Source organism: Zalophus californianus, chromosome 2 (genome assembly GCF_009762305.2).
Source record: "Zalophus californianus isolate mZalCal1 chromosome 2, mZalCal1.pri.v2, whole genome shotgun sequence".
Classification (NCBI taxonomy): Eukaryota; Metazoa; Chordata; class Mammalia; order Carnivora; family Otariidae; genus Zalophus; species Zalophus californianus.
Window position 1 is genome coordinate 153,665,872 of NC_045596.1, and position 25,264 is coordinate 153,691,135.

The following is a 25,264-nucleotide window of genomic DNA, read 5'->3' on the forward strand; positions in this document are numbered from 1 at the left end:
TCCTACAACTCAACATGAAAACAAACACGAATTAAAATGGGCAAAGGACTTGAATAGACATTTCTCCAAAGGAGATATACAAATGGCCAACAAGCACATGAAAAGATGCTCAAGAACACCAAGTATTAGGGAAATGCAAATCAAAACTCTAGTGAGATATCCTTTCACCTCCATGAGGATGGCTATTATCAAAAACTCAGAAAATAACAAGTGTTGGTGATGATGTGAAAAAAATGAAACCCTCTGCATTGCTGATGGGAATGAAAAATGATGCAGCCACTCTGGAAAAACAGTATGGTGCGTTCTCAAAAAATTGAACACAGAATTACCACATGATCCAGCAATTCCACCTCTGGGTATATACTCAGAAGAACTGAAAGCAGGGACTCCAAGAGGTATTTGTACATCATATTCATAGCAGCATTATTCATAGCAGCCAAAATGTAGAAGCAACTCAAGTGTCAACCAAGAGATGAATGGATCAACAAAATGTGGCATATCCAGACAATGGAATATTATTCAGCCTTAAAAAGGAAGGAATATCTAACACAGGCTACAACATAAATGACCCTTAAGGATCTTATAGTGGGACACCTGGGTGGCTCAGTCGGTTAAGCGTCTGCCTTCGGCTCACGTCATGATCCCAGGGTACTGGGATGGAGTCCCACTTCGGGCTCCTTGCTCAGCGGGGAGCCGGCTTCTCCCTCTCCCTCTGCCTCTCCCTGCTTGTGTGCTCTCTCTGACAAATAAACATACAAAATTAAAAAAAAAAAAAACATACAAAAAAAGGATCTTACAGTAAGTGAAATAAGCCAGTCTCAAAAAGACAAATACTGTATGATTCCATTTGTGTGAATTAGCTAGAATAGTCATATTCATAGAGACAGAAAGCAGAATGGGGGTTGTGCAGGTTAGGGAGAGGGGGGACGTGGAGTTAGTGTTTAATGGGTATGGTCTATGTTTGGGACAATGGCAATGTTCTGGAGGCAAATGGTGTGATGGTTGCACAACAAAGTGAGTGTCCTTCATGCCACTGAACTTGTACACTTGAAAACAGGTAAAATGGTAAATTGTATGTATATTTTACCACAGGGAAAAAAAAGAGCGCTTATAGGAGTACAAATATCATTGATATTCTTTCAAAAGTAGGTACCAGCCTCAAAACCCTTGTATGTAAATATGACAAAGCATATTTAGGTAAACTGACAAAGTGATCCCACTCATAAACACTAAAACTGTAAGCATCTACAGTAGCCATAAATACTTCAGCCTGTGTTATTACAAAAATTATTGCCTTTCTATTCTACGCAGCAGAAACCCACTGATGTACTGTATCCAATTAATGCTAAGATTCGTAGAGGACTAGCATCTGGAGGTCTTCTTCTGAATTTAGCTCCATTCACAGATATGCTGGGAGTCATTTTAATAAGAGTCTTTTTTTTCTACACTTTATTTATTTGTTTATTCATTCATTCATGTTAAAGTAGGCTCCACGTCCAACATGGGGCTTGAACTCACAACCCTGAGATCAAGGGTCGCACGCTCTACCGACTGAGCCAGCCGGGCGCCCCAAGAGTCTTGTTCCATCAAGGCTTTGTATGGTGGACACAGTCATGCGATTGGCCATCTACCTCACCCGGTAGGACATCAAAATCAAGAATTTGAAATGAACCCATTTATCTATCCATCCACCCATGCTTCCATTCTCTGATTCATCCAGCAAACATCTAATGAGCATCTGCAAAATGCCAGGCATCTGCTGGCTTAGGATCAAGGATGGATCACCTAGACAGGCGGCCGCCAATCTCACGGGCCTTACCGTCTCGCAGGGCAGACAGTTAACAACCGGGTGCGGTAGCCAACACTCGGGAGAAACTTCTACAGCTGCTAAGAAAATATTTTATCATGTGTGGCTAGGTGGATTCCTCTGAGCAGTGAGGCATGGGTATTTCCCACCCAAGTGCTGTGCGGCTCTGGGCAGGAGATGATGAGGGCTTGAAGCCTCGGGGAGGGGGCCACACCTGGAGGAGATGTGGCTTCTGGGCGTGGCTGGGGAAGGAACGGCTAGAGGGAAGGTTTGGGTCTGCCCTGAGCTACCTGGCAGCTATTGCCTGCCAGACAGGACCATTCAGATTTATATTAACTAAAATTAAATGATGGGTTCCAAGAAGAGCGCCCAACAGAAGAAGGGCTTGAAGGCCTGCTGGGGGCTGGCACGAGCCACACCCTAAAGCTTCAAGACCACCGGTGGGTCCCTGGCATCAGTCTCCAGCCACTCAGTGAGGATCTGATTCAACTCCGTGGGCCTGGAAAGGGAAGAAAGGGCAATTCACACCTGTCCGGACCCACTCACCCCACGCGAAAGCAGAGGTGAAGAGGGGAACGGCCAAGCCAGGAAAGGCCTTACTGGAGGTGAACAGGAAGTCCTGATCTCCTCCAACCAGGGGATTCCCCCCCCAACCCCGCTACCCTGCCACATCTCCTTACTTCTCCATCTGTGTCCAGTGTCCACAATCCTTAATGTGTCCCCTTTTCAGGTAGGGGATCTGCAAGAAAACCCCACCCAGAAAAGTCAATGGCAGAATGCAAATGATCTGGCTTTTGGTTAGTGCTCCCCACAGGCCACCCCCGAAGACCCTCCATTATTTAGGAAAGGAACAGGCATTTGTTGAGTTCCTACTATGTGCCAGGTACTCTATGTGCACTGCCTTCTCTAACCTTGACCGTAATCCTATGGGGTAAGATGAAGGCTCAGAGAAGTTAGGTAACCTGCCCGAGGCCACACAGCGCGTGGTGGAGCTAAGATTCAAATTCAGGGCTGCCTTGTACTGATCACCACAAATTGCTTCTCTTTAGAATTATTAGGACACGGCTTGTTCACCAGCTGGAAAATGCCTGGTTGTTGTGTGGCTCCTGCCATGCAGACATGACTGAGTGCCCCCCTCTCAGGCCGCCTCCCTTCTCCCTGGTGGTCTGCACGCAGGGTTGTTCAGCCTCCCTTTTTGGACCCTGAATCCCCACAGCGGGTCAGAGCAACGAGCCCCAAGGATGGAGAGGGAGCAGCACTGCACTCGGCACATGCGGGCTCCCTCCTGACACAAGCCTTGAACTGAGCAACACGATGGAGAAAATGCTGGGGAAAAAACGTGGCTTTCCTCCCAGAGGCAAGTGCGGCCCCTTCCAAGCACATACCTCAGCAAGGTTAGCAGTCAGTTGTCAGGGCTGGAAAGGGCCAGCTGAAGAACTGGAAATTCTACAGAAACCTTCGGAGGGTAGGGCCAGAGAGAATGAGCCCCACCCAGCCCCGCAACGGGCTCATGGCTTTCTGTAGCCCTCTGTCAGTGGGTTCTAGAGCCCACACCACATCCCACTTAACACACTGTCTACTGTGTCTGATGATGCTCACAAAGCCACAGCCAAGTGTGCACGGACTGCTCCCAGCAGCTAGGGAGGATAAATGAGCCAGCCCATGGTCACCCCACCTGCAAACCTCCCCACTTCCTACCAACCTCCACGTTTGTAGCAGAGTGAGCTTCCAACCCACAAGGCGGTCACCTGTCAATCCCCTTCAGTGGCTTATGCTCATGGATGGATGTACAAAGCTCAGCCTGGCCCCGTGGGCTCAGTAGAATCCTCCAGCCTTCTGGAATTCCTGCCATTCTCCCAGCATGCCCTGAATGTTCCCTGCCTCTCATCCTGTCTCCATTCTCTCTGCCAGGCAAGCCTTAGTTGTTCACCAAGGCCAGATGTTCACCAAGGTCAGCACCTGTGCAAAGACCTCATTCCCAACCGTGCCCTCTCCATCACTCCCTCCTGGGTTCGGGATTAAATGCCGACAGTGGGCTCCCCAAGGATGGGCTCTGTATCTTATTCATCCTTCCCGTCCCAGAATCTAGCACTGTGCCAACACACTTACGTGCACGGTAAAAGCCCATGAAATGAATGAATGAATGAACGAACGAACGAACGAATGCATGAGTGAGTGAGTGAGTGACAGGCCACACCGGTGCAGGGGAAGGCAGCATCGGTCATGACAGCAGCTCCCAAGAGATGACAGCGATGCTACGGCCGGAGAACCTTGTCGAGCAAGTGGTTCAAGGAGATCTCCCACTCTGTGGCCTCAGCTGTCATCTTTCCTTGGCCGCCCATGCCTTCTGCCGGGAAGTGCCGATGACCCCAGGGCAGGACCGTTCCCTTACCCAGTCCTCCATATGCTTGGACATCTCAGGAACGAGCACGGGGTCCTTCTCCGCGGTTACCATCAGGGCCGGAACCAGGATCTGGGGAGGAGGGAGGAAACGTTCCCTTCTTGTGCCCCTCTCCCGGGGCAAGGACACAGTACTTCGTGTTCATGCTTCGTGCCTTCCTCCCTAACTAACACTGCCCCCCTCCACCCCACAAAGACCCACTATGGTTCTGCCGGTGGGGCCCTGATTTTGTTTCCCCAGGCTTTGAAGGGAGGAGGCATCGCTATTACTGGAGATCTGAAAAGGACGGTGCGAGAGGAGAGAAAATATATATATTTGTGTCTGCCCCGGTTCCTGGCACAGAGCTCCTGAAACCCTTGTAATTTCCTAAGTGATAAGGACATTGTGAGCATCTTGTGCTAATATTTGGGCTTTTGACCCCATCCCTGCCTGACACGGGGCTCCCAAAACCCTTGTAAATTCCAAAGAGATAGAGCACCGGGAGTATCGTTTGTTCTATTGAGGCATCTCTGGGTGGGCTCCTGGATGGGGGCTGGTCACCAGAAGGACCAAGCCATGATTAGAAGCTTGGAATTTTCAGCCCCACCCCCCATTCTCTAGAGAGGGCAGAGGGGCTGGAAATGGAGTTAATAATTGATTGTGCCTACATGAGTTAGCCTCCATAAAGCCCCCCCAAATACCAACAGGATGGGGTTCGGGAAGCTTCCACGTTGGCGAACACATCCACACTGGGAGGGAGATGCACCCCCAACTCCTGCGGGCACAGAAGCCCCTCTGCTTGGGACCCTCCCAGACTTCACCCTAATGTATCCCTTCCTCTGGCTATTCATCTGTATCCTTTGTCATCTCCTTTAGTAAACTGGCAACTGTGCTCCCTGAGTTCTGTGAGCCGCCCTAGCAGATTAGCCGAAACTGAGGAGGGAGTTGTGGGAACCTCAGATGTACCGCCGATCAGCGAGAAGCACAGGTTGACAAGCTGGACTTGTGATTGGCATCTGAAGTGGGGGCAGTCTTGGGGGACCCTTGCCTGCGGGATCCGGCACTACCTCTGGGGAGACGGTGTCAGAATGGATTTGAATTGTAGGACACCAAACTGGTGTGGCAGAGAATTGCTTGGTGGGGGGGAACCCCCATATATCTGGTGACCAGAAATGTCAGCAGGGTGAAGCGTTTTGTGTAAAAGTAAAGGAGACACACAGAAGGACAAGACTGGGTTTTTCTAATACAGATGGAGTCAACAGTATAGTGACCAATGCGGGTTTTGTGTGCGTGTGTGTGTGTGTGCGTAAGAACATGCGTGCTGGCCCACTCTGTGTGACTGATACTCACAGAACTGTGAAAAAGAAACCCGTAGGCCCCAAATGATGTCACTTGGGGCTGGCCAAATTACTAAACTGGAGCTTAATACCTAACCTAATTGCAGTTCCAACTTGCCCCAGAAATGTCTTAACTGGTAAGGCAGGAATTTTTTTTTTTTAAGATTTTATTTATGTATTTGAGAGAGAAAGAGTGATCGAGAGAGAGAGAGACCGCGCGAGCGAGCACGAGCAGGGGGAGGGGCAGAGGGAGAAGCAGACTCCCCACTGAGCAGCGAGTCTGACATGGGGCTCGATCCCAGCACCCTGGGATCATGACCTGAGCCGAAGGCAGACGCTTAATTGACTGAGCCACCCAGGAGCCTTGAGGCAGGAATTTTTTGATTAGCACTGATGAGGTCATCCATCACACGGGCCCTCTCTATTCCCCACCCCATACGAAGGTGAGGGAATGTGCTTAAGACCCCTGCCCTTCCCCCTAAGGGAAGGTGACCTTGCCTGAAACAATCCTCTCTTTTCTTTCGCTTAGAACTTTCTAGCCACCCCCTCCTACCTATAAAAACCTTCCCCTTGGTACAGCTCCTCAGCGCCCCTCTCCGTGCTAGATGGGATGCTGCCCGATCCAGGAATCATTTAATAAAGCCAATTAGATCTTCAAATTTACTAAGTTGAATTTTGGTTGTGAACAGAACGGAAGAGATGACACCAGGAAGAAGGAAAGATGCCCTTGGATGGAGATCAATATTCCTTTTCTTCGAATTCAATGAATGCTTAAAAAGGTCAGCCAGGATTCCAGAATGAATGGGTCAGCCCATTCATTATCAATGTTAGCGGCGGCAGAAATGACTTTGCTTTCGCCTGCTGACATATACGACACTGTGGGCTGGAGAAAGCCTCCTCTAGCCTCTTGGTTCTCCCTCCACCGTTATAATTTTCAAACAGCATCGGTTTGTCCCTGCCTAAGGGACTCGCCCAACTGTTTCTTCCCTATGTGCAAAACCATGGGCTTCTCACTGCATCCCCTCCACCAGACCAGAAGAGCCAGGGGATGCTCAAGGGTGATGTTGTTGCAGAAACTCATCCTGAGGCTGTTGTAGACTCTAGAATATTCCAAGTCACAATGTAAACTGGTTGTGGGGGCGTGAGAAGAGGTGGGGAGGAGGAAGATCGGGAGGCAGCTGCAGAAGAATGGGGTTTCCAACGTTGGCGCCCCTGGCGTCACCTTCCCAAAGACTCTGTCATTATGTCCCTCCATGCTGGGAGAGATTTTTGCCTATAATCGTGGTTTTGTCATTTTGGTCAGTCACAGATGAGGGAGACGAAGATGATGAGCCTTAACGGAACTACTCGTATGTGCTAGGCGCTGGTTTAAGCATTTTGTAGGCATCAACCCATTTTATGCTTACACACACCTATGAGGTAAGCACTATTCTTGTCATTCCCACAGTCCAGAGGCGGCAGTGGAGAACAGAGTGGTTAGGTGCCTTACCCAAGGTCACACAGGGATTAGATCCCAGGCCGAGTTGCTGCCCAGCCTGCTCTTAATTACCGTGTTCCAGCTTCTATTGCCTCAAGATATCACCCCACGAGGTCAGGACCTCATCTGTTTTAACCGCCATGGGATCCCTAAGGTCTAGCACAGTGCTTGGCATATAGAGGGTGCTCATGTCGTAGTGAATCGACGAGATAACGAGGGCGATTGAGTGAGCTGAGGAATGCGAAAATGAAATTTCCCATAGGTTTTTTTTAACATTATGAATGTAACCTGGGGACCTGTTACAGGTTTCCCCCGCTCCCCAAGAGCAGAGCATTCGTGTGAGAACTCCCGTAAGCCAAAATTGTGTAAGGTGAAGAAACAGTCACCATTAATTTATATGAAAAAATTTTTGAACTTTCCCAGACCCTCTTTTCGGCTTTTCTAATACCTTAGGAAACATCTTGTTAACGGATACACAAAAGAGAGCAATGTCAAGCCCAGATGCTCAGAGATGGTTCAAAGCTATGGCAGCTTGATGCGGAGATGTTGAGGGGAGTTCCTGGGAAGGGGCTTGGCAGGACCCCTCTGGCTTGTGAACCGCCTCTATAATGACTCACTGCGAAAGAAATGCTAAATGTTATTTCTGCTTTTTGCCTTTTTTTCTAAAAGCAAAAATCCTCTGGATTTCTTTCAGTTTGCGAAAACCCGCTATTAACGTAGGTCTTCTGTAAAAGCGAACTTTCAAAAAGCGGGGTCTACCTCTATTCCCTTTGCAGACCCAGAGACTGGAAACCCATCTTCTGCTTGGCAAACGAGGACACCGAGACTCAGGTTGACTTGGGTGAGGTGACACAGCCAGCGGCTAAAGCCTGTCTCTCTGAGAGCACCTCACACTCCTCTGTGAAATGGGGGCTCCATGATACCCTCCGCTTTGGGAGTCATCCTGGACTTTCTGCTGCCCTGAGCTGGGGCACGGTCAGGAGACCTGGGGCCTTCCATGGCGGCGCTGCGATCACCTGGCCAGACCCCTGTCCTGCCCCAATGCCACCCTCAACCATTCCAAGGAAAGCATCAGCAAAAGTCCTCTGAGAACCCCCTTGAGTGGAGGGAAAGGACAGAAAGGAGAAAGAGGGCAAGTCAGACTGGCCCGCCCATCCCCCTACCCCAGCTCTCACCCAAGGGCAGATTCACTGGGCCAATGAGAAGCCCCAACAGGGGCTCATAGTGGAGCGCAACCACACTGAACCACACTGAACCAGCACTCACCTTCCATCCCACAGCTTTGCAGCCCCACTGCCAGTTCAGCTCCATGTTTCGATACCAGTTTAGGGGACCTCTGGGGGTGGGGAAGATCAGGGAACAAAAACAAGAAAGCTTAGTAGAGGACTCTGCTGCAGACCTCCCAGGGAACCAGCTGCACGCAGAGCCAGTCTTCCCAGTGGGAGCAAAGGTTGCTGCAGGGGGGAAAGAGAACAGAGCCCAGGGTTCCCATCTGGTTGCCCAACACACCTGCTAGGCTTTAACGGGCGAGGCCTAGTGCAGGCATTCAGGGCTTGGCCGAGACAGCCTCTGAAGGGGGCTTCCCGAAACACACAGAAGCTGGCCCTACAGGGCTCGCCACATTCTCTGAGGGCGGTCGTGTTAGATAATGGGGAGCTTTGTTTTGTTCCCTCACCATCTAGAAGCCACTCCCCGGCCCCGGAACCTACTGAAGAGCGACTTTGGGAGGTGGATGTAGCGCGGACGCACCCTCTTTCCAATGGGATATAGGGAGGGGGTTCAAAGAGGCCTCTCTGGACAGGTAAGGACAGCCAGGCCGGGACCTGAACACTCTCCCAGTCCTCAAAACCAACCAACCAACCAACCAACCAACCAACCAACCAACCAACCCACCAACCAACCCACCAACCAACACCAAGAACAAGAGAGGTCGATAACCCTCCTCTGAAAATACATGTAACTTCTGAGTTTAAGGTAGGCTTTTGTGTTTTTCTGAAGAAAGAACCCAGAGCTGTCCTCTGGTCCTCTCAGGGGTTATGACTGAAAAAAATGTTTTTAACCCTCTGTTCTGAGGGGGCCCATCAGCACAAGGGGGAAGCAAGCTGAGTTATCCCACCCTAGAGCAGGCCGAGTAGCTCCAGGAGTGAGCCTCCTGACACCAGAGGTGTTCAAGCAGAAGCTGGCCACACATTCACAGGAGGGACAGCCAGGCCTCACCCTGTACCCTGAGAGCAGAAGAGCCCCTCTTGGCAGATGGGCTCTCTACTGTGTTTGGGGCACTGTTGTCTTTACCTGAAACCGGACTTCTGAAACTGCTGCACATAGACCCGGATGTCCTCCTCGGTGACGATCCTGCTGAGGCTGGGCTCTTCTGGGGCCCTCACTAAGAGTCCTCCTGCAAACAGCCACTTGTTTGCTCCCAGCCTGGGACCAGGCACCCAAGTCCTAACTCCGGCGTGCTCCCAACTGAGGCTGGGCACCTCTCAGTTGGGAACTGCCTCTCCTGTCACACCTGAACTCACAGGGAAGGGTCTCGCGTTCCCTCATTCATTCTCTTTTTCTCTCCACAATGAGCCCATCTCCTCTCAAGCTGCAAATCTGTGCCCTCGCTGTCGTTCTGGAACCCAGTAATACCACACACACAGACCTCCCCTTCCAGGACAAACTTTGGGACAAACCATATCCCCTTCCTCAGAAACTCACGACGTAATTCCAGGATGACACTGTTTACTATTTACCAGGTCCTACCAGCCCTCCAGCTACCCTCTCCCCCGCCACTACACCTTTTCTAAATGGCCTAATAACGTCCCTCTTTAGATACCTCCACTGATTCTCAGGATTTTCAGAAGTGTGTGCTCTGATTTTTCTCTTAGCCTGGAGGAAAGTCCAGGACAGGGAGCACGCGTTCCATTGCCTTCTGATGCTCATGACCCTCTGCACACTGTGGAATCCTATCTTGTCCTCGGAGGTGCAGCCTGTGTCCTGGTAGTCCCCAGTCCCCTTGGTGGCTGGGCAGCCCGGGGACTGCTGCTATTTCACAGGGGACAGCCACAAGGGCCAGTAATGCTGGCGCGTGAACAGGGCTGACGCACCATTTTCAGGCTCTTGAAAGCTCAGAAGCATAGGAACTGGGTGATGCAGATTTTGTGAGATGTATCAATGGGGTATGTGATCAGGGCGCCTCCCTGACCCGGCGTGGGGCTCCTGGCTCGCTCAGCGCCTCTGTAAGAGCCCCCACCTGCTCTCCTCCTGTGACCACTGCTGTCTGCCACCCTAAGGCAGCGGCTGTGCTTTGTGCATCTAGCTATCTGCCCCTGCCTCGCATCAAGCGTGGGCTCCACATGCTCAGGGAATGAAGGAATGAACAAGTGACGCATGAAAGAGGAAAGACAGGGAGGGAGGGAGAGAGGGAGGGAAGGAGGGAGAAGGCGTTCTTGACCAGTGAGAGGAGTATGGCCTTTAGGGTAGGAGGAGTTTAAGACCAGCCGCACCCCTCTGAACAAATACCTTAACTCTTCCGAGATCCATTTTCCTCACCTGTAGAATAGTGGTAACAATGGGATTTTTGACGATAAAGAATAGATCTCTAGGGGGCCAGGCCCGTGTTTGATGCACACAGTAGGTGCTCAAACAAGAGGCAGCGATCGTCTTCATTAATGCGAGTGCATACTGGCAAGGCCACTGTGTGGGGGCAAAAGCAAGGTTCTGTGGGAGCAGTGCCGGATCTGGGCACCATGGGGATGAGCTCCTAACTGCTCTCGGCTTCGACTCTGCACTTATATCCAACCCAGGAGGGAGAACAAAGATGGTCTTCACGTGGGGGAACTGGAAATGACGGGAAAGCAAGACAGGGGTAGAGGAAAGGCCAGTGGATTATGACCAGAGGAGTTCTGGCTTGGGGTCTAGCTGACTTGGGCTCCATGTGCACCAGGTGATCCTGCAAAGGTCAGTCCCTATCTTAGGTCTTGGTCCTTATCAGCAGAGGGTGGGATTGCCCTGATGAGCTCTAAGATTCCTCTAAGCTCTTGTGGTTTAAGATCTTGGACCCAAAGTTCCCTGGGGCGGCAGGAACCAAGGCCGTGTGGTCAGCCCAGAGCTAGGGTGAGCACTATTCACCAGCGGGGGCCTATGTTAAGTCACAGTTCAGAGCTAGCTGGGGCGGGGGGGTGGGGGATGCTTCTGCTCAGAGCAGTCAGATGGACACTCGTTTAACCTTCAGCTGATTCCTGCCATGAGCCTCCTGCCCCCCTTCCCTCCTAAAAACCTCTCTTACCCATTTCACGGACTCGGCTCACGCTGAGAAAAGCCTGTAGGGAAAAGGAAGGTTAGAAAGGTCGTCATGGATGAAGTAAAGGAAAAAGTTGAAACAGGTCATGTGTAAACCCTGTCACAACCAAAGGCCTACGATTGCCATCAGGTCACACAAACATGCTCAACTCCCAAGAGAGCTAGAGACATCTTCGGGGGTCAGAGCCGAGGTGGTTAACAACCAAAGCTCTGTACCAAGGCTGCTCCTGGGTGCTTGCAGGCCTTGGTCATGTAAGAACCTGGGCTGACGCAACCCATGGGAACAAGAGGTGAGACCTTAGACCAATGGCGGGTGGGAAGTTAAAACAGGAGATACTCTCCACCCCTCTACCGCACACCCAGGAAATCTGCAGTCCTTGGTGAAAGGGTGGGCTAGAAAAAAATCCACCCCTCATGCGGAGCAATGTCAAAGGACTTGTTCCATTTCAGTTTGGTATGGAGTGGAAACCACAAAAGCTCCCCTAGGAATTCATGGCTATAAGCCTGCCTTCATAGGTGCTCAGGTTCAAACGTACTCTAACTACGGGATCTGGAAACCCCCAAGATGTGAGGTAAACAACAACAAGAAAAGTGGGCCCGGGCTGGTGATGCCCCCGGGACACCTGGCAGAGGCAGCAAATGCTAAAGCACAGGAGGGTCTTTTCTCAAGCCCAGTGGAAGCAGATTGGTGCAGTTTCAGTGCTGCTGAAGATGAGCTCACAAAGCAAAATTTCAGAACACTCTGCCACACCCCCACACCCTTCATGCACACACACAGGCCCCTTTGCAAGAGACAGCAGAGACAGCAAACACAGCAAACAGTAACATCAGAGTCTCCAACAATATCAAGTAATAGAACTTTCAGAGAAAGAGAGAGAGAGAATGAAAAAAATAAGTATGCTTAACTTGATTAAAGACATAAAAGAAGGAACTAGAACATAAGAATACAACAAGACTCTCTCACTAAAGTTTAGAACGATTTGAAAAAGAGCCAAATACAACTTTCATACAGAAACAAAAACCCTGTTTGTGGAAATTAAAAAGAAAACTTCGAAGATGTATTCAACTGCCGATTAGACATCACGACAGAAAGGAGGGCAGAGCTCGGGCTGATTTTTAATAAGCAACGACAGAAGCTTCTACCTAGAATTCCATCCTTGGATGAACTAGTCTACAGGACTGAAGATCCAAAATAAAAATATTCTCAGGCCAAAAATTATAAGTTTATTATTAACAGACTCTTAGGGAGAGAACTACCAAAGAAGGTACTTCGGGGAGGAAGAAATTGCACGAAACAGAAAGCGAAATGCCAGGGGCGACCAGCAAAGGCGCTGGCAAACACGGGAACGTCTCAGCAGCACTGACTATATGAACAACGGCAGTGACAGGACGACCCACACACAAGACAGCGGGCTGGGGTGGGGGTGGGGCGCCTGGGTGGCTCAGTCGGTTAAGCAGCTCAGGTCATGATCCCAGGGTCCTGGGATCCAGCCCCGCATCGGGCTCCCTGCTCAGTGGGGAGTCTGCTTCTCCCTCTCTGTGCTCTCCCTCCCTCTCAAATAAATAAAATCTTAAAAAAAAAAAAAGACAGCCGGCTAGGGTTATGGAGTTAAAAGTGTTCTAGGCTCCTTTTCAAGACAAGGGTTAGTGATATCAATTGATTTGGGACTTGGACGAACAATTCTGCGTGTGAAAATGGTAGCGGCAGTCATGGCACAACTTCTCAACTGTTGCTATTAAAATCCTTTATAATCCTTCTCTGATCTTCATTCCAAAGCCCTACTGGTGTGGGGCAGGGAGGATGTAACCTTTCCCCACGACGAGGGGAGCGGTCGAGTGAGGACCTCGATGACCCTGACTACAGAAGTCAAAGAAAAGAAGGCCACGTTGCTCATTTCCAGACCCTGCCACACGCCAGGATCCTTCCCTCCCAGGGAAGCCTTCCAGAGGCCTTCAAACCTCTGCAGCTCCCATTCCTCCCCTCCCGCCCCCCCCCCACCCCGCCTTCCCACCCCCTGCAACACTCACCATGTCATCACTTGCTCTGAAGAAGCTTTTGAAAGTCCGACTCAGGTTCTGTTCCAGTTCGGCCTCAGCCACTCCCTAAAACAAATCCAGAAAGCAAAAGGAAGGACTCTGCAGAAATCTTGGAAACCAGAGCCCTCCCCGATCGGACCAAAAGCCGGAAGCCCCCAACCTCTGTCCCATCCAGCCCACGTTTCATTAGAAGTGCATTAGTTTGGATTTTCCATTGAAAACTCGTTTTAAAAGCTTCAAATGAAACACAAGATGCTAACAGCGGTCCCCCGCGGGAAGTGGGTTTAGGATGTTGCTTTCTTCTGTTTTTCAAAATTCCTACAGTGAGTATGTCTTACTTGTAATAAGCCCTTTAAGGGACTGGGGGAGGGCTGCACAGGAGTAGTTGCTGGTGAGGGAACGGTTCCAAGGATTCCAAGAAGCCAAGTGGAAAGGCCAAAAGTTGTTCCATTCACGCATCTTATTTTGCTATGGTAACTTCAAACCCAACCTCTTTGAGTTGGGCCTAAATTATTATAGACCGATTATTATTCCATGCCCATGGATTGTCTCCCAAAGGTCAGGGCAGCAAGTTTGCCTTGGGAAGAGCTGGGACCCCTATCCTTTGTGGTGACAGATTACCAGGTCTCCCCGCTCATGGGAGTGTTGTTACATATGATGCCTAACCTAACACATGGTTCTTTGGTCATTTCCAGGTCTCTGACTGGAACCTGCTTCATCCATCCCATAGATAACTGGGCCCCTTCTCTTGCCGGGAACTCAGGGTCTGGATTCCTCAGCTCCCCACCTCCTTTTCCTCTTATCCAAATCCTCCATCCAGGAGCACGTACAGACACTAAGACGGGGTGGCAAGGGGCTTTGAAATCCATCAGTGGATGTTAATCTACTGGCTAGTCTCACGGGACGTGATTTTTTAGGGCATAAAAGGAACATTTTAATCCAGTCTTTCTTTTCTGGAAATTGAAAGCCCTTGGACCTGAAAGCTGTTATAAAATCTGGGCAAAGAAAGACAGCTGTCCCCGAGGCAGAGAACCCCCCACCCCCACCCCAGGGGCAACTGCTCGGAAAGAATCAAGATCCTTCCCCAACACAGTCCTGAGGAGACCAGTGCTATGGCAGGACACTGAGAATGAGTATGGCCGTGTCTTAGTCCATTCCGGCTGCTGGAACGAAATCCTATACATCTGGGAGCTTGTAAACAGACATTCATTTCTCAGGCTGGAGGCTAGGAAGTCAGAGATCAAGGAGCCTTCAGACTCCCTGTCTTCTGACCGTGCCTTCACATGCCAGAAGGGGCGAGAGAGCTCTCCTCTGGAGAGGACGCTCCTCCCATTCACAAGGGCACTACTCTCATGACCTAATCACCCCCCAAAGGTCCCATCTCCTGACACCCTCACAGTGAGGATCAGGATTTCAATATGTCACTTGGGGGGGGACACATTCAGTCTATGGCACAGTGCCAATCTACTTCTTTCTCCTGCTTTCCAGGGGCTCACCTGAACGTACCCAGACACCGGCTGAAATGGACCACAGAATGTTTTTTGAGTGGGCGCCCTTACTTTCTCAGCTCCCTGGTTTAGCAGACTGGAACTTCCATCAAGAACACCTAGCTCCCAGGGCGCCTGGGGGGCGCAGTCGGTTAAGCTTCAGACTCTTGGGTTTGGCTCAGGTCATGATCTCAGGGTCCTGAGACTGAGCCCCCATCACGCTCAACGGGGGTGGGGGGGGTCTGCTTGAGATTCTCTCCCTCTCCCCCTCCCCCCATGCTCTCTAAAATAAATGAATCTTAAAAAAAAAAAAAAAGGACACCTAGTTCCCTCAGTGTGGCCTTCAAAGAACCTTCAACACCTGTCCCCAAAACTGCCTTGTCCACGGAGTCCTGCCTTCAGCCATCCCAATAAAATAACTGTATTCTTGTTGGATCCCACAGAGCTTTAGCGTGGCCCCCTCAGGCCACCCTGAGGGCAGGGAAGCATCCACTTGGGAGCATCTGTGACCGGTCGTAGGACAGAGCAGGGGCTGCACCTGTATGTTGGTTCCTCTCCTCCCCTTCATGTTCTCAGAGAGGAGGGTGCTATAGGCCAGGTCTCTAAAGCGTTCTAGTGACCCGCGGCCCTCTCCGTCCTGCACACATTAAGAGGCCCCACGATACAACACTTCGTTTGTTCTGCACATCGACACGGTGAGGGCTCTGGATCTATGAGAAGGCAGCAGGCCCGAAAGGAAACATTTATCTTCCGCAGCGTTGGGTCTGCAGTTTGAGATTTTCTCATGTGAGCAATGTCGATGTGTTCATTACAACCTCCCTCCCATTTGTCAGATTCAATTATGATGGAGATGCGGTCGTGACTTTCTGCTCTGCGATCAAACGCCACGGCAAGAAAAAAAGCCATGGAAGGAAGTATATTTTAAGTGATCGATAAAAGCCCCGGTCAGCCCTGCCTGTCACATGGGTCATCGCTTTTATTTACTGGGAGCCGTCCTCAGCCCCGAAACTGCTGCTGTTCACGAGCCCAGGGTCCGAAGGAGTCTCCCCAGGCGCAGAGGTCTGGACAGGGCTTTGACCCGCAAATGGTCCTTAGAAGAGCAGATGGATGCCAAATGGGTCAGTAAAAAATAAAAGAGATCAAAGGGATCAACAAGGTAAATAAGTCTGTCCACCCACATGAAAGTAGATCAGATCAACAGGGAGAATGAGGACAAAGGTGAGGGCCAGAAAGGGGAGAAAATGATAACATTTGTACTCTGCTCATGTGCCCTGCTGGTATCATCTGACTCTGTAAGTTTTTAGAAGGCGATGCCATGTTTTAAGTCCCACAGACCAATGACAAGATTCCTGCCTGCCCCGAGGGAGGGACGGGGCTCCTCCCTCTGTGCTCCTGAGTGGAGCCCTTAGGGGATGGACTTTGGAATCCAGCAAACAGGGCTGCAAGCCCCTGTCCTGATACTTGACTGAGCAACTTAAGATTAAGTCTCGTGATTGGGAGGGTGGGTGAAGAGGGAAAGGGACTAGGGCCTACGTAACCCCGGGTTCAGGGGGCCCGGGCACCTGCCCGCCCCACCCCCGCAGCAGGATGACAGTTGTGCTGAGCACAGGGCGCGGGATCTGGCTCCCAAGAGCTCAGCACGTGGCCCCCCGCCCACCTTCCTCCCCAGGCACACGTTTCCCTCACTGTTAGAGGAACCCCAGATACGTCGCATACAATGAAGGAGACCAAGTGTTGTCCCCACTCTTCACCCAGAGTGCTGACAGGGGAGGAGCTCTCAATCACCTCCTCTGCCAGGGAGGTTCCTACAGCTGGGAGGGCACAGCAGCATCTTCAAGAACTCAGACCTCCTCCCAGAGACATCATGCTCCCGCGTCCCTACCCAGTGGTCTCCCCTTTGCTCCTTCCAAGATGTACAACAGGTCTCTGCCTCAGAAGATGAACTTAATTGGGTCTATGGCTTCATTGCCAAGACGGTGGGGACAGCAAGAGGCGGGTCCATCAAAGCAGGAAGTCGGGCAGCCTGGCTAAATAAATGATGGTCCACCATCATTTCTGGAGCACCAAGCAGCCGTTGCGACAGATGAGGTAAATCTACATGTATTGGCAGGAAGATCTGTCCACGCTCTAGTAAATGAAAAAGCAGCACGATTTCAGTTCTATAAAAATTACATGTACGCTCATATGCACATACGCATGCCCCCCGCCCCGTCACACTTAAAAGCATCTTTTAAAAAACCGTCTGGGCAACACTCACTAAACTATTCATAGTAGCTACTTCTAGATGAGGGAAAGCGGAGCCAACTTTTTATTTTATACAACTCAGTACTTTTTCTTTTAAAGTACCAAGCATAAATCATCTACAAAATACAGACAGTAACAAGTCACCAGCTGTCCCCGTAGCCTGGTGCCTGGTGGGGGACAGGATGGGGGGGGGGGGCATTACTATGGGTGTTCTGGGGATGAAGGGAGACTCTGAACACCGTGAGGGAGAAGGAGGAAAATCGTTTGTGGATGTCAGGGTGCCCTTCCACCTGGCGAAGCCGTCTCTTCTTGACTGCCACCTATGATTTCTTTTCTCCACATTTGCTCTCTATTATCTAGTTTCTCAGCTGGTTAAATACTTAAAAGTGGGCTTTGGCTTGCTCTGGTATATACAGCCTATAGCTGGTTGTACGGTGCCAGACACCCATACCACACACACAAAGGTGCACGCCCCACACCCTTCTTCCAAAAAATAAAAATACACATATACTATTAAGGAGGAGTAAAGAAGAGTCCAGTGTTGGCAGCAGGAAGAGGGCATGCACTAACCATGTTCTGATTTCTGGGGCAGAGGGGCTATTAAATATCCCCAGGCTAAGCAAGGACGTGAAGAATCTTCAGAATTAAAACATGGAACTTGTCACTTTCAAATTGCCCAGCCGATTCTATTTACCTTTGCTGCCCGGGGCTGCCTCCCCCTCTTTCTTACTATACACATGCAAAGCCTGCCATCTCTTCACTGAGAACAAAAAAAAAAAAAAAAAAAAAAAAACCCCACGCAAACCTTTTAATTTTAGTTTCCACCAGACTTGGCAAATTTGCAGGATGAGACAGTAAACACATTGGCTCAGGGTTCAAAGAGCTGGAGGAACTGAATCTAAACTTGGGGTTTACCTAAGCCACACCCTGTCCGGCTCAGCAAATGTGAACGAGAGGTAGGAGGGATGGGCACCGGGGCCCAGTCTGAAGCCTTTCTCAGGCTGAAGGCATCCACTGTGACCTTGAGTGCTCATGGTGACTCCTCCTGGCTGGGGCGTGGTGGGGGCAAGTTTGGAAGGAGAGAGGCAGGAGGGAGGGGGTTCCAGCACCCACCCCTGAATGAAACAGGTGCTCTCCTCGTTATGCTTTATTTACTGGCCTGAATTCGGCTTCAGTTTGAAGCAGTTTTACCTATTTTGAAAATCATCCAACTAGACCACCCTCTTGCAGTGGACGAAACTGCGGGCCCAAGGTAGGAAGGGACTTCCCTGTTGCTGAGTGAGGAGCAGACATGCTGGCAGGACCCCTGTGCATGGTTTCTCCTCGAGACCCAGCTCTGTGCCCATCCAGACCAGCCTCAGCAGCTGAATTCGCCCCAGACCCACACCCCCCACCAAGCCTTCACTCATTTGAATATTTAACATTTCCCTACCAAGAGGCTTTGTTCTTCTTCTTCTTCTTTTTTGAGAACAAAACCGGTCTCCAAACTCTTCCTGTGATTTAAAACACAGCAGCTACAACATAACAATAGGGGCACTGGTTTTTCCAGTGACTATAATACCCTTTGAAACCAAAAAACGTTGCCTTGCTGGGGGGGCAGTTAATAAGCATATCCCCCCCCCCAGGTCACTTTTGTCCATGGGGCTTTGAGCTTATCTTGGTTTGCTCCTGCCTACCCTGTTTGAATGAGCACACACAACAAAGTCCAAGCTCCCTCCCAGCGGGGCTTGGAGGGAGGCACGTAGGCTTTGAAGTCAACGCTAGGTCAAACCCAGTCAGTACCTGGTCTTGGGCCAGTGAGTGAACCCCCCAGAGCCCCTGTCTGCTCAGCTGAAAGACAGGAGAACACCAGAGTGCGCTCGTGAATAGAGCCACTTGGCATACCATGCTCAAAAAAAAAGTAGTAGCTACAGGGCGCCTGGGTGGCTCAGGCCATTAAACGTCTGCCTTTGGCTCAGGTCCTGATCCCAGGGTGCTGGGATCAAGCCCTGCGATCAGCCTCTCAGCTCAGTGAGGAGCCTGCTTCTCCCTCTCCCTGCCACTCCCTCTGCTTGTGTTCTCTCTCCCTTTGTCAAATAAATAGATAAGTAATCTTTAAAAAGAAAACAAAGTAGTAGCTACAACCCAAGTGTCCATGAAGGATGGCCAGATAAACCAAATATGTTCTACACGTACAATGGAATATCATTCAGTCCTAAAAAGGATGTAAATTCAGACACATGCTACAACACGGAATAGCCCTGAGGATGTTGTATAAAGGGAAATAATCCAGACCCAAAAAGACAAATCCTGTATGACTCCACTTCTATGAGGTTCCTGGCGTAGTCGGATTCAGAGACGGAAAGTGGCACGCTGGGTGCCAGGGGCTGGAGGAAAGAGGCAATGGGGAGTTCGTGTTTGCTGGGCACGGTTTTGGATCTGCATGATGAAAAAGTTCTGGGGACGGATGGTGGTGATGGCTGTATGGTAAAGTGAATGTACTTAATGCCACTGAACTGTAGTCTTAAAAATGGTTCACATGGTAAATTTTATGTTATGTGTGTTGTTAAACAACAAAAATTCAACCAAGTAGGTTTTGAAGATCTATTTGGCTTTATGAATCAGACAGCATCCCGTCTGGCCAGTAGAGGGCGCTCAAAAAGGGCTGCAGAAAAGGAAAGGTTTTTAAGGGTAGAGAGAGCGGAAATAAGGAAATGATCAGCAGAGAATCCATTGTTTTAGGCAAGGTCACCCTTCTGAGGGGAACGGAGGGGGCCTCTCAGTGATTTCCTTGTGCTGACCAGGAAATTCCCATGTTGACTGCTTAGAGGTTATGTTTGTGGGGCTGAAACTGCACTCAGGTTGGGGACTGATTGTTGGTTTACTGATTTGGGGCCTTCCCCTAAGTGATGCCATTTTGGGCCCGTGGCTTTCTTTTTCTTTTCTTTTCTTTTTTATTTATTTATTTACTTACCTACTGAGAGAGAAAGAAGGAGAGAGAGAATATGCCTGGGGGAGAGGGAGAGAGAGAATCTCAAGCAGGTTCCACACTCAGCGCAGAGCCCGACACGGGACTCGATCTCACAACCCTGAGATTATGATGACCTGAGCTGAAACCAAGAGTTGGACGCTTAACTGACTAAGCTACCCAGGTGCCCCCTCATTAAATTTTTTAAGGAAAATATTATCTAAAAAAAATGTGTTATTTACATTAACATGGGCACACTATTATTTTTAAGTGAAATAATAAATATTTTAAAAATTTAATATCTAGTATGGTAAATACCAGTAGACATAACCCACATTAACTAAAGCTCTTTGAGGTCCTGACCCTCAGCTCCAACTGCTCCTAGCTTGTACTGAATTCTCACAGTTGTAATAGAAATGAGGAAGGAACTCCTGCCCTGGGAAAATGCATGCATACAGTACATTGTGCAGGCAATTTCAAGATGTTCCAGACCTTCTGAAACCCACCTTCAGGATCCCTGAGTATTTTGTTTGGAACTCTCTTATGTCCCATGATATTTATGGGAGATAAATAACTTGTCTGCGTGAAGCAAGTTTCGTATGCGTTTTCAGCCATTTGTCCCCTCAGGCTGGAATGCCCTTCCCTCTCCCAGTCACCCACACAGATCCTATTATTCATCTTCCGAGGGTCAGTTCAAATGTCTCTCCTCTGGTAAGAGTGACCTGTGTTTTCTTACGAGCTCCCAGAGTAAGCTGTGTCTTCAGGCCGGTCCTGCATGGCTGCCTTATTATCCAGGCAGGTGTCACCTGCTTGCTTCTCCAAGAACTGTTTCAATACTTTTTTTTTTTTTTAAGATTTTATTTATGTATTTGACAGGGAGAGACACAGCGAGAGAGGGAACACAAGCAGGGGGAGTGGGAGAGGGAGAAGCAGGCTCCCCGCCGAGCAGGGAGCCCGATGCGGGGCTCGATCCCAGGACCCCGGGATCCTGACCTGAGCCGAAGGCAGACGCTTAACGACTGAGCCACCCAGGCGCCCCCTCCAAGAACTGTTTCAACCCGTACATGTTGTTACTCAGCCCTGACACTGGCACACAAGAGAAGATGCAGAAGCATTTGCTAGATGAATTCATGGATATTAATTCTTCCTAAGAAACACCAGTCAAAACATTCTGACATTTAAATGTATTTGTAATGCTCAACCCCTCTCCCCCATCAGGGGGCACCTCCGTTCTTATGAATGGGGAATCCAAAGGGATGAGAAAGAAAAAGGAAGAAAGGTGGAAGAGAAAGGAGTGGGCATGAAAGTGCATGGCCTCCCTCGCGCTCTGCGTCCCCCATATGGTGCAGCCTGGCAGCTGGGGCCTGAGTGTGGAGGGCCTGTTGCCCATGCCTGGGGCATGGGGGCTTGGTGAGGGTGGAGGGAAGAGGGTGAGAGATAACTATGAAGCACGGGGCACCGGTGATGGAAAGGTCTGTGGCAGTCGGAGGGGGCGTCCTCTGCAAGGGCGTCCTCTGGGCACAGCGTGCGGCGGGAGGGGGTTGGGCTCTTGGAGGGTGGGGGCCAAGCAGAGCCAGAGATTGAGAAAGGGCCAGATAAGAGGTGAGAGGAATCCAGACACCAGCTTCCCAGCTTTGGGTGGGGCCCTATTCCCTCCCCAATTCCCAAAGGCCAAGGCAGCTGCCACCAAGACACCTGCCACCAAGACTTTGTTTCTCTCCCCACCACCAGAGCCTTCTCCAGTGTGAGAGGCACAGGGGCGAAGCGAACACCTGGGAAAGGGCGGCAGGCAGTACGTCGCACCTGACGTTGGGATTCTGACTTCCAATCCAGCTGGAAGAATTTTCATGGGGCCATCTTTGACTGGGCAATGAGCCTGCAAGGATTCTTCTCTACTACTTTTGACATCAACGACAGGCGCAGGGCTTAGTGTCCAGGCCACAGGGACACTCACCTCCTTCCTCTCCCACTTGTCCAAGCCTTCCAAAGAGGCCACTTCTCATCGCGCCTACCCTTTCCCCTCACTGTCCCCATCCTCCCATTTCTCTCACCAGGGGCACTGTTCCTTTCCTCCTTACCCACCTGTTACAGGCTGAACTGTGTGTCCTCCTAACTCCTAGGAAGTCCTAACCCCTAGGACCTCAGAATGTAATGATATTCGGAGATGAGGTCTTTAAAGAGGTAATTAAAATAAGGTCTTTAGAGTAGACCCTCCTCCACTACGACTGGTGTCCTTATAAGAAGAGGAAATTTGGACACAGAAACACACAGGCACAGAGGAAATGCCACGGGGGGACACACCTGTGAGCAGCAAGGGCAAGGTCTGGGTAGAGAAGTGGGGGGATGTTCTTGTGTTATTAATTCAATCCATCCTTCTCTCTTGGGAGTGCTAAGGAAACATCTCTTATCCTCTCTGGAATTACCCAGATGTAGCTGGACACTGGGGTCCAGAGTCCACGAATGGACGAGTGGCAGGTGCCCCTTACAGATGAGGCCAGATGATGCTGACTCACAGTGCTGCTCTCAGTGACTCCCCCTGAAGGTGGCAGTGACACCCCATCACTGGTGTCAACCCAAGGTCCAAGGGGCATCTTTGAAGGGCACCTTTGGCTTTGTGGCGTATGAGGTGATACCCAGAAACCTCCTACATATCTCAAAGCACACTTGGGGCCTGGTGTAGGGCTTTTAGGCTCTGGTGCTCCTGTAATCACAAACCACATTCCTCAGCAAGTGAGGGACTAGGTCCCTAGCAAGAGCCCAGGCGCGGTCCCCAACCAGAAGTGGGCTTCACCAGCCTCTCAGCCACAGAACTGAGAGAGGGCAGCTCCAAACCAGCACTCAGCCCCACCCCACTCCATAATTTCGGAGAAACAGGAGAATCCACTGCACCGTCACTCCCACTCCCTTCCCCTCGCCACCCCAAATACGCACCCACAGAAACGTGTTGTCACCTGGGAAGGACCAGCTGAGCTACAGAGCCAGTTTCACCTGAGCCTATGTATAAAATCATTTCTGACTAATGCCATGGAAAATTAAAGGGCAGAGAGAAAAGCCAATGGGGAGGAGGGGAGACAAAGGAGAAAGAAGAACAAAAACCTTGCTGGGATCATGGCTCTCAGGGCCCCAAACTTACTGGTTCTTGGAAGTAGAGCTGGTAATCAAAAACAGGATTGGCTTTGATCCTCTCCATTGGGGACACATTGGGATTTGCCGGTATGAAGGGAGTATTCAAGCTGGCCACTGCCCTGTGGAAAAAAAGACACCAAGATACAGACCCTGTAAGAAGATAGTCTGTAAGAACCAGAAAGGACCTTACACATCAAAACGGAACCTCAGAGCAGGAAAGGGATGTGCACAAGATCTCACTTTAGCCATGTGTGTGAGAATGGGGTCAGAACTCTGATTTCTTGACTCCCAGCCCAGTGGTTTTTTTTCCCACGAAACTGCAGTATTTCTCACCTTCTTGCCAGAGACAAAGACATACAGACACACACATACACATTATGTACAGTATATCAACCTTAATTAGATTATAGTTTCTAAAAATGCATTCATTTTTTTCCTTCCTTCCTTCCTTCCTTCCTTCTTTCCTTCCTCCCTTCCCTCCTTCCTTCCTTCCCTCCCTCCCTCCCTCCCTCATTTAACTCTGTGTTGAGTTAATTCCATGCTATATTCTAGGGGAGAGAGGATATAAAATCATACTCAAAGAGCTTATTATAATTTAAAAAGGCTAGACAAATATACCCATGACAAGACAGACTGTGATATGAGCCATAAGAATAGCACAAGCACCATGGGAGTTCAAAGAGACAAAGAGTTTCTAGATTTGGGCATCACGGAAGGTCTCATGAAAAAGAGAGCATGTGAACTTGACTTTTAGGAGTGGAAGAGTGTAGGGAAGGAGAGACGCTATGTAAGGGCAACATCATGGGGTCGTATGAGCAAATTCTAGAAGGGGGCAGAGCTTGTGGCTGAGTTTGATGTCACAAAGAATCTCTGTGGCCAGAGGCCAAGTGTTTAATGGGGCCTCTTGTGAAATAAAGCCAGCGAGGCAAGTGGGAGCCTGGACATGAAGGGCCCCGAGTAGATCCGATGAGGCAGACAACCAAGGAAACCATGAGGGCTTCTGAGAAGAAGGGAGGAACAGACTGAAGTTGCAGTCAGGAAGTGATGTATCAAGCAGCGATACATGACCTGGGGGCAGAGAAGGACACCAGAAGCAGGGAGAGGGCCAGCACACCACTGCATTAGTCACCCAAGAGCAGGGAGAGGGCCAGCACACCACTGCATTAGTCACCCAAGAGCAGGGAGAGGGCCAGCACACCACTGCATTAGTCACCCAAGAGCAGCAGGACGGCAGCGAGAGGAAAAACAGAGAGGGGTAGATCTGAGCAACCACACGAAGGCAGGGCTGACAGAAGGCAGCAGGACCACGGTGAGCTTGGTTCATCAGTAAGGGATCCCGTGCCCACTCTGATCCTAGGGAAACTCCTTCCCCAAAGAGAAAGATGGAGAAGAGGATATCTGGGGGAGAGTTAAACTAGGAGGAAGGGGGTAACTAGGACAAATGAAATTATCAGGGAAAGCAGAGCTGAGGTTTAATTAGTGCCAACCAAGCATAATGAGAGCCACACATACCATTTAAAGTTTTCTATCAGCCAATTAAAACAAGTAAAAAGAAACACGTGAGATTAATCTAAAATAGTACTTAATATCAATTATATGTTAATTAATATTAACTTACAATCCAATGTTGATGTAAATAATTTAATATCCAACATGATATATCTAAAATATTAATAATTTCAACAAGTAATAAATTAAAAAATTATTAATAAGATATTTTACTTTTTTTTTGGTATTAAGTCTTTGAAATCTGGAAGGTATTTCCCACTTACAGTCATCTCAGTTTGAACCGGCCACATTTCAAATGTCCAGTGGCCACCATGAGACACTGCAGCTTAGGCTATAAAATAAGTTATACCAAAGTCGAAAGGTTTCTAATGTTACCAGAGTGAACCTATTTTAAGCATTACTTAAATCACAAGTCAAGAAATTCTAGCTTTTTCTAAATATTCTGAGCCGACTAAAGTTTTCTTTTCAATCGCCTTGACACACAGTTTATTCCATATATAAGAAAATTATCATCACCACATGAGATGTTAGCATATCAGTGCTGCTGCCAACCACATTAAGATTGGAAAACGCTAAACCACAGCCTCCTTTTGGGTACAGAATCTCTAGATGATTATCAAAGAAAG

General features: G+C 49.7%; 1 protein-coding gene across 2 annotated transcripts in view; it reads right to left on the minus strand.

The window, feature by feature from the left end:
- Positions 1 to 727: 727 nt before the first annotated feature.
- The window catches only part of EPHX2 (epoxide hydrolase 2), a 66,042-nt gene continuing 41,505 nt past the window's right edge, over positions 728 to 25,264 (minus strand). For both annotated transcript variants that reach the window (XM_027598796.2, XM_027598795.2), the window contains exons 12-19: positions 23,137 to 23,248; positions 13,317 to 13,391; positions 11,275 to 11,308; positions 9,294 to 9,396; positions 8,268 to 8,337; positions 4,200 to 4,280; positions 2,488 to 2,546; positions 728 to 2,306 (exon numbers count right to left, since the gene is read on the minus strand). In XM_027598796.2, the coding sequence (XP_027454597.1) occupies positions 2,228 to 2,306; positions 2,488 to 2,546; positions 4,200 to 4,280; positions 8,268 to 8,337; positions 9,294 to 9,396; positions 11,275 to 11,308; positions 13,317 to 13,391; positions 23,137 to 23,248 (613 nt within the window). In that variant the 3' untranslated portion in view covers positions 728 to 2,227. The remainder of the gene's footprint in view (positions 2,307 to 2,487; positions 2,547 to 4,199; positions 4,281 to 8,267; positions 8,338 to 9,293; positions 9,397 to 11,274; positions 11,309 to 13,316; positions 13,392 to 23,136; positions 23,249 to 25,264) is intronic.